This window comes from Helobdella robusta (assembly GCF_000326865.2).
Source record: "Helobdella robusta unplaced genomic scaffold HELROscaffold_19, whole genome shotgun sequence".
NCBI lineage: Eukaryota > Metazoa > Annelida > Clitellata > Rhynchobdellida > Glossiphoniidae > Helobdella > Helobdella robusta.
In genome coordinates this window covers 225,772-235,804 of record NW_008704034.1, presented here as the reverse complement: position 1 = coordinate 235,804, position 10,033 = coordinate 225,772, and the positions used below count along the sequence as shown (strand labels likewise).

Here is a 10,033-nt window from a genome sequence, read left to right as displayed (position 1 = left end):
ACAAACATTATTTTACGATTATTTATCATCAACATTTCTTTTAAAATCCTTCCCGGCCGGTCGTCAAATATTTTTTTAAATCTTAGCCCCCCCCCCGTCAAATTTGTCTGGATCCGCCACTGCATACCCATTTATTTCATACCATTACACACACACACACACTCCTAGAAAGACAAATTGTTAATTGTTGCATTATTATACAGTGGAATGCGTGAAGAAGAATGCCTGGATGGCTAAGTATGATACATGCAAAAACAAAACAGTCCTTGTCTCTGTGTAGATGTTTCACTGGCTCACTTGAACGGAGCAACAACGTACCAACAGAATAAAAAAATTTTATGAAGAGACAATGTTTTAATTATTTCTACTCTACACTCTTATCATACAAAATAACATAAACTCTAGCATACTAAAAAATTACTATGCAATAAAATAATATAAATCATTTGACATGAAATGTATTTAGATTTAAAATTTTTAAACTATGTACATAAATTTGTCGAACTACACCACTAAAGCTATCATTCAGCGTGTATCATCGTTATAGCGATCGAGCTGATATTACATTGTACCATATGTTATCCTAGCTACAACGTCATTTTCTTCATCATCATCATTATCATCATCACGATCATTCTCTTCTTCTTCTTCTTCATCATCCTCATCATCGTGATTTCAGTTCATTGACTCACTCCACATTATTACATCCAGCTTGGCAGGCTTGAATCTTATAATTATCTCTGTAATCTGTCTAATTCTCGGATGTTATTCTCTCTTTTTTTAATTATTATTATTTTCCAGTTGAATTTCCACTTGAAGGTTTTTTAACATTTCATTTTGCGACATCGAGTTGGAAAATGTTAGCTCTTAATATATTTTTCATTCGTATTGATGGCAGTTTAATCATTCTACCTAAATGAAACAAGATATTTATATTCTCAACTTCTTATTCATTAATTCTCACTAGCTGAAATCGACTTATTATTTTTCGAATCATCATATTTTTATCAACTTTTTGTTGAATATTTAAAAACTGTGGCTTTTTTTGTCAACTATCATTGTCAAATTTTAGAAAAACTCGAACCGTAATGTTTGATGAAATTTTTAATTTTTATGTGAAGCAACACATACCGAGGAAGGTCATTGAATGGGCGTTGAGGAAGAAAGGAGTGAATGAGAGACTTGTTAAAGCTGTGATGCAGCTATATGAAGGAGCAAAGACAAAGGTGAGGGTTGGAAGGGGGATGTCGGACGCTTTTAGTGTTAAGGTAGAAGTGCATCAAGGATCAGTGTTATCACCGTTTCTGTTTGCAATTGTGATGGATGTTGTGTGTGGAAACATAATGGAGGAGTTGTTATTTGAGATTTTGTATGCAGATGATTTAGTCTTGATGGCTGATAACATGGAAGAATTGCAGTTAAAATTTGACAGATGGAAAAGTGTTATTGAAAAGAAAGGGTTAAAAGTTAATATTGGTAAGATGAAGGTAAGGGTGAGTGGGAAAAGTGGGGAGCGAGTAATAAGTAAAATAAACCCCTGTGGGGTATGTGACAGGAGAGTGAAGGCTAACTCGGTATTGTGTATAGGATGTCAGAAATGGGTGCATAAGTGATGTAGTGGTGTGAGGGGGGCACTGAAAAAGGTGGAAGGCACGTTCAAATGTAAGAAATGTGTTCATGGTGTGATTAATAGGACGGACGCAAGGACGGAGTTGAGTGGTGGTATTGTAAGAGTGGAAAGCTTTGTTTACTTAGGGGATAAGCTGAACGCGGATGGAGGATGTTTGAGCGCAGTTACGGCTAGAGTTCGTGTAGGATGGATGAAATTTAGGGAACTGGGTGGGGTATTGTGTGGAAAGAAATGGTCAGTGAAGATGAAAGGGAGGGTATATAAAGCATGTGTGAGAGCAGCGATGGTATATGGTGGTGAAACTTGGGTGTTGAGGAGAGAGGAGGAAAGTGTACTGCAGAGGGCTGAAAGAGCTATGGTGAGGATGATGTGTGGGGTTAAAGTGAAGGATAGGAGGAGTAGTACAGAGCTGATGTCAATGATTGGACTGAATGAGGACATTGTGACATTGATAAGGAGATTGAGATTGCGGTGGTATGGACATGTATTGAGAAGGGATGAAAGGGTCGGGATTAGGCGAGCGTTGGAGTTCGAGTTTGAAGGAGTGGTAGGAAGGGGTCGTCCGCGATTGGGATGGAGAAAGCAGGTGGAGAAAGACAGGGTGAAAGCGGGGTTGCGTGATACTGAGGCGAGTGACAGATGTGGATGGCGTCGAGGGGTATTTCGGTTTCATCATAGGTAGCCAAACGGCAACTTATGATGAAACGACGACATTTTCCCCGAGATCGGGGGAAAATGTCGTCTAAACGTGTGTTGTTGTTGTTGTATGTGAAGCAACACAATCGACGCATGAATATTTTTATTTTCATCAAATCATTTTTTATTTTCAACGATATGACATATCTACCTACATCATCCCATTTTTTCAGTATTTTTTAACAATTTTTCTATATTTCCATAAAATTAAGAAAATTTAATTTTATTCTGCAGATTAGATTTCAACGTTGAAGCCATTCTCATAAGTCAAATAAACTGCTATCAACGAGCTGAGTCAGACTAACGCCAGTTTAACAATGCAAAATCACAGCCAGTACAATGGGCAACATCGTAATTAAACCTACCACACTCACAACATAAGTACAATATGCTGCACTACTATACACTGTAATAACTCTAAGTCATAGAGTTACTAACTTAAGTACTTAAGTACAATATAGACTCTATATTGAACTACTTTATTGTATAATAACTCTACGCTATAGAGTTACTATTCCCAAATGTTTTCATTAAGTAACAGTTTACAAAATTTATAAAACGTTTGAAACTTTATGCCAATGAAATACGATAAATGGTCAATGGTAATTTCTTTTACTTTATCTACTTGTAGAAAAGAATTGATAACATTGTAATTTCTATCAAAAATTCGTTATTGGTTATATTTGGTTAGTTCATTAATCAGATAAAAAACATAAAATCTTATAAAACTGTTGTGAGTTACACACACATTCTACACATTCTCACTTGTTATTGTTAGGACACTCAAAACGGTGCCTTGCTTTGACTGACACAGTTGAAATAATAAATAGAAGTGTAAAAAACCCAAACAACAAACCATTCATTCTACATTTTATACTATATTTGTTACAGATTATGCTAAATGGTAGTTGAAATGCCTTTAATTTAAACAAAATTTTTTCTATATAACAAACAATTTTCTCAGACGCAACAAAAATGGAAATAGCAAATTATTTTAAAAAATAAAATATCAAAAATAATCATTTATAATTCACATTTAATAAAAAGCATTTATCAAGCAATTTGATTAATAATAATCATTATGTCAAGGCAAAAAATCAAAATAATTTAATTTAAAGTTACTATTCACACCACACTAAACCAACCTAGTAAAAGTTGAAATCAGTTTTTATGCTCTTTTTTGGCGTCTGGTGATCCAACTAACAACTCATCAATTTATGTGTAAAGTGAATAAAGCAAATTCAACTAAAACTTCAATGAATGTTATCTCAAATAGTATGAAATTCAATATTTAAATAATAAATAATAATAATTCAACCTATAAAATGTGTGCATATATATACACTTCCGAACAAAAGCTATATTGAAAAGGTAGCGATCAATGTATATGCATGCACACGAACATACAGGCAGACCTGTACGCATACGTCGGCAAGCACACGCGCAAACATTCGACTGACGCAACACATTTAACTTGAATGCAATTTTAAAATACAATCTTGTACATGCTCTATATGTGCGTGCATGTATCGAGTATAATGTACCAAATAACGCTCATTTATGTCTATGTCTATATATCTATGTATATCTAATTATATGTAAATCTATATATATATATATACAAATGTAATATGTATATATATATACATATACACATAAATGCTTATAAATCCATGTGTTGATGCATGTATACACACATTTTTTAGTTATTCCTTTTCGATAATAATGATTGATATATGATAGTACCATAATGTCAGTTTATTTGTATGAGCGTGTGCGTTCAGCAAAAATGTACACACACATACATTCACACACATACATACACACACACATACATACACACACACATACATATACACATACACACACATACCGAGGAGCGTTTATATATGTACGTATACGTACAGTTTCATCAGTAAACATCCAAGAAAGTATGATAAGCCATTACGTTATGCGTAGTAGAAGGGGAATGAATAGATAAAGAAAGTTATGCAAATAAGTGGAAATTACAAAATAGGTGTTGCTGACGACGATGTATGGATTTGCTATAAGCATTAATCATCCTCATCATTGTTGGCGTGAATGATGGAGCTTCTGCAGCTTGAACGTTATTAAATTTATGAAGGATTATCACCGTTTCATCCCGCGTGCGCTCGCCCGTGATGATGGGATGGATGAATGGAAACGAATAGGGAAAAAGGAGAGACGATGAGTAGGAAGGAGAGAGCGAGGAGATGGTGAAGTTGGTTATGAAGTGGATCAATTTGAATTGGATCATTCACTCTCCACGTATCAGACAGTTTGCTTATTGATGTCGATAAAACCGATTTAAAAAAACTCAAAAATTATTTCCTGCTTATAAATACTATCGATTATTATTAAACATTAATCTCGAACAATTTTTAATTCGCACACCGCAAAAATATTAAAACTTGTAGTCATTTCATCACCTACTGATAAAACATTTAAAATATAAACAAAATAAATCATCGCATCAACACTCACTTAACTACATCATAAATTTAGTTCAATGGAGATCTGATTAAACGGAGGATCGCAGATCATTTGCTATCATCGTATGCATACTTTAAAACGTTTTTAAAATTTTTTCATCTTAATCATTTCAAAAAAATGTTTTTAATTTATTTAATCTTTTCATATGAAACATTCCAACAGGAGCTGTGATTCATCAGCGGTTTATTTTTAAGGCGCGTCGAATTTTATCATGGTAATTATTCTATACTGTCATTAACAACACTAGTGCTAGGGACATTTGCATGCATCCTTATATATCAATAGTACAAGTTCAAGATGTTAAATGAAATTATCAACACACAGCACGTACAAATAGGATTGTTTGAATTGCTAATCACTCAACAAGTTGTGGCAACCATTCTAATGTAGCTCATTCACCTGAATCAATCAATCAATCAATCAACCTAGAATGTTAATTCAATCGAAGCCAATCAGCCCACAAGATCTGATAAAGTTAATTTTTGCAATCAGCAAGTTAACAAAAGTGCCATTTCAACTTGGAAAGTGTCCATTATTTTCCAACAAAATTTCATTCGTTCATTCAATTAATAAATAAATTGTAATAGTCTTTGAATTATTTCGATAGTTTCAAAATATAAAAGTATAATTTGTTCTTTGTTTTTTGCTCATTCATTTATTCATTTGAACAGAATCAAACGACAATGCGATACGATTCAAACTTTCCTCATTGCTCACCTGTTTAGCATAATTAAATTCTCAATTCCAGGTAACACTGAATGGAATGGATGAGTTACATGGAAACACATACATGCATGCAAACGCAGATATATACACACACATACACACATAGGTACGTACATTCATGCATTCATACTACACAGATACATATATATATATATATACATTCATACATACGTACCTGAATACTTTAAAATGTTTACACACAATTTGTTTATTATCAGTGACTAACCCATTAGGATCCAGTAAGTGCATTTTCATATTGTAAAAAAAACATTCTCTTCAAGTTTGAAAAAAAGATTTATCGAGTTTAAAAACATTTTTGGCTAGAATAATACTCGTTATTTTTCTTGCTTAGTATTATATTTTACTCCTCGCTAAATACACACACACACACACAAACACACACACACACACGTGAGTTAACATTTATTTAGCGTGAATTAGCGTTTAGCATGTGTTTGCAACATTATGAATACACACTCCTTTCTATTTAGAAAATTGTAAGCAATATAACAACGATGTTATGACAGATAAAATTTATTAAAGAACGCATCCATGTGACAACAGGTACAACAAGTGTGTTTTACAACACTGAACTGTCAACGCGCTTCTGATAAGATTGATCGTTGAAAAGTAAATTTACAAAATGTAGAAAATTCAATGAAAGGCAATATTTTACATATATTTAAAGAAACATTTAATAATTAAACACGATAGTTGATGTCACTACATAGTATAAAAAAGCTGTTTTCGCAAAGAAATCAAGTAAATTTTTCTTTATCCAGTTCTAGCAAGAATCGTGCGGTTCTTTTTGAGTCATCGCCTGTTATATTATTTCGCTAGCAATCTTCATCAAGTTGTTTTGCAGTGGGTAAAACTCTAGCGAATGATTTCGATTTTTACATCCGTGCGTTACTGGCTCTTGTCATGTTCTTTCCATAAATCTACATTAATCTAATCTACAGTGTAAGACTTGAATTGAAGAATTGAACCTAGTTGGACTTGTATTAATAGGGTATCAACCCCACACAAACAAAACTAAGTTAACTTAACCAGTGACGTAATTTTAGACGCAAAGACATTGATCCTCGTAAGACAAACGTTCAAACAACAGACGTTCAAAGCAGGTGGAAACGTCGAAATACTGAGAACAAAATTAATAATAATACCAACAGTGACTTTGTTAAAATAGTCTACTCTATTCCCAGCTTAAACGATAGAGTTTAAGGTTTCAGCAAAGAATGAACAAAAACTTTTTCAAGTGCCCAGTTTTTTGGGGATGTCGACTAATTGATGGTTAGAAAAATTTTCAAATCTCATCTCAACTGCAAGAGAAAAATGTATGTTACCACGAATGCACAAATTGAAATCAGCTTCCTCTTTATGTTCGAGGGTGTTCAACTTTTGGGGATTTTAAGTTTAAACTAAAAACTTATTTAATATGTTTTTCGTGATTGGTATACATGTAATTTTGTTACGATTTTTGTTTGTTTAATTATAATTTTGTTGAATCTATGAGAAATTTTTTATTTTTTCTGTTTTCCCTTACGATGTTTTGTTTGAACAGGAGCTATGCTTTTTTGGGTATTTTTTTCATGTTTTTTCTTTTCGTTATTTGCAGTTATGCAGTAATTTTTCATACGTAAACAAAATTGATAACTACGTTTGAAATACTCACATCCCATAATCTCGCCCGAAAAATTCGAGTGCTCTAAACAAAAATAGTTGTTTTCGCTGAGTTGGCTGACTCTGCCGTGCAGTAAAATAGATGACATTAATATCGCTAATACATCGCGCATGGGTAGCAGAGGCTACTTGACGTCATATCCGTTATCATGCGCACGTCACATTATTGATAGCGACATCTCGCCAACGATTCGTTAAGTACATCACTAATATTAACAATACGAACCTAATTGAGTCGTCCACGCCATTCATTTGTTATGCATTCGCATTCGTTGGATGCTCGTTTTTTACTTTGTCTGTGTGTATGTGTGTGTGCGTGCTTGTGTGTGCTTGTGTGTGTGTGTGTGTGTGTGTGCGTGTGTGTGTGTTTGATACGTGCAGGCTGTTAGATGCCTAAAACTCGGACACAAACTATTAATTGTTGTTGGGTATCATTTAAAAAATTCAAAAATCTTTCTTCAATTGTTTAAATAATGTTATTTAATTCAATTCTACGCTAAGTTTATATAAACACTAAGAAATTTTAAACAATAGTATTTCACAAAAAACCCACAAATTCGAAAACGCCAAAACAAGACGTATTGACAATTTTTGATAAAAAAAACCTAATCAGGAAAAGAAGATAAATGAGGAATATTTGTAAATAATTCTCGTAACGGTGCGTTTGAACATCTGTGTCCGTCATTCGTTACAGATGCAATAACATTCGGAAATTGTACCAGTTGTTACATAAGAATGTAATGGTTTTATTAATTCTAAAACTTATGTTACAAATTATAATCTAATATAATAAGAGATGTTTTGAGGATATCTGCTATCGATCAAGAAACTAAAATATGAAATGTTATTTTTGCATTGTTTTCACGTTCAGTTGTTGCTATTGTATTGCAAACATTGTAAAATACTGAGTTATCATTTGTACTGATTTAAATAATTAACAGATTAAAAACAAGAATATTAAAACTATTAAATTCAATAACATTTTCTAACTGAAAATCCATCTTTTCATTTTTTCATTCTCTCTTTTTCTCTCTCTCTCTCTTTCTCTCTCTCTCTCTTTCTATATATATACATATATATATATATATATATATTTATATATATATATTTATATGTATATATATATATATATATATATATATGCGAGTTAGTATAAAGACGCGTTTATAAAGCAGTGTGTATGGAGCTAATGCATGGAGGCCACGAAGACTCCAGCTATAAAAGAGGGGATGAAAAAGAGTTCATTCATTCACAACCACACATTTGAACGAGTTTTTAAATGTTGAATTTTAAAATAAATGAAATTATTTTATTCAAATTTAAGAATTATATATTTTTTCAGTTATTGTTATTATTAACAATTTATTTGATCGAACGAATGTTTCAGTTTATTTTAATTGATTTTATATTTTAACACCAGAAACTACTTTTCTGATTATAAACCACACGAGCTAACACGATAAAATTATAGAAATCACAGCCAGTGGTACTCTATAATCATCTTACTTTCTATTTCCAGAGCAGTGTAAACAGACTTGAGAGATGAGTGCCTTGTAAAGCACACGTTATTGCCAGCGTAACAACCCCATAGGCATCAGCAAACTCGCCATCCTTCTTTTTCGTTGTTTTTCCTATCAATACTCTCCATGTTAACAACTGCAAAACAACGAGATTATCTTATCAGCCAAATCTATTCAATAATAAATAATAATAATTGTAATAATAATAAAACTACGTCGAAAAATTAATTAAAATCTCAATTATATATATATTTAAAATTGGAACTGAACAAAACTAAACATCAACACAAACAAACATGCATCACTCAAAATACTTTATCGTTCTGATCACGTGTCTAATGATGCGGCGTGACGTCATTTGCAACAAAAAAAGCCAACAACAACAACAAAGGCAACGAGCAGACGGCACGAATGTAATAAATAACAACACTGCCGAAGTGAACAAGCATGAGAGTCTGAAGAAGAACCAGCAACAACCCGTCTGCACTGTCAGAGTCGGTTAGTTCAGTGGGATTGTTTCTTTTAATTTTTTACCTTGTTTCATTAATTAAATTTTTTTAAATTTTTTTCCTATTATTATATTATTGTAATTTCAGTTTGTATTATTATTATTACAATCATAATCATAACTATTATTATTTTCTATGGCATGAGCTGAGCACAAGCTAGACGCTTGTTCATTGCTTTTGTAATAATTGTTAAGTTTTTAATTCGTTTATTAGTCCTAAAAATTTAACTAAAACTTTGATAAATTTTGTAGATTTCAGTTAATTAAAAAAAAATTTACAAATTATTCTATTTCGAAGCATTTCCAAAAAATTAGATCAGTCCGTAAGTTGAGTTGAAGTCGTATGATTTATGTTTCACTTGGATTGACCAAACTCTGGATTTAAAAAGCACGGAGCTTGTGAAAGTGTGACTGAATCTACCAATAGGTGCGTGTGCTAAAGAGACCTTGAAGCTTATGGCCTTCCATAAGCTTCAAGGCGGTTTAGATATTCCAACTTTCAAAGTGATATCAGAACAACTTAGGATGTCAACATTTTTTTCGATGAGAAACAGCAGTCATGAGTTTATTATTTATATATGGTCCGACACAAACGATAAAAATATAAAAGTTGATGATTTCATAAAAATAAACGATCGCCGACAAGCGCTATGTAAATTGTTAAAAACTGAACATTTAAACAAAGCCAACAAATATTTCTTCTTATTTCTTTTCATGGGAGGTATCCACGCTTGGGTTCATCTCCGATCTCAATGA

General features: G+C 32.5%; 1 protein-coding gene across 1 annotated transcript; it reads left to right on the top strand.

Moving 5' to 3' along the window:
• Positions 1–9,065: 9,065 nt before the first annotated feature.
• Positions 9,066–10,033, top strand: HELRODRAFT_170794 (hypothetical protein; the record flags this gene model as incomplete). The annotated part of the gene is made up of 2 exons (XM_009016626.1): positions 9,066–9,267; positions 9,705–10,033. 2 exons carry the CDS (start codon positions 9,066–9,068, stop codon positions 10,031–10,033), a joined length of 531 nt encoding a protein of 176 aa, XP_009014874.1.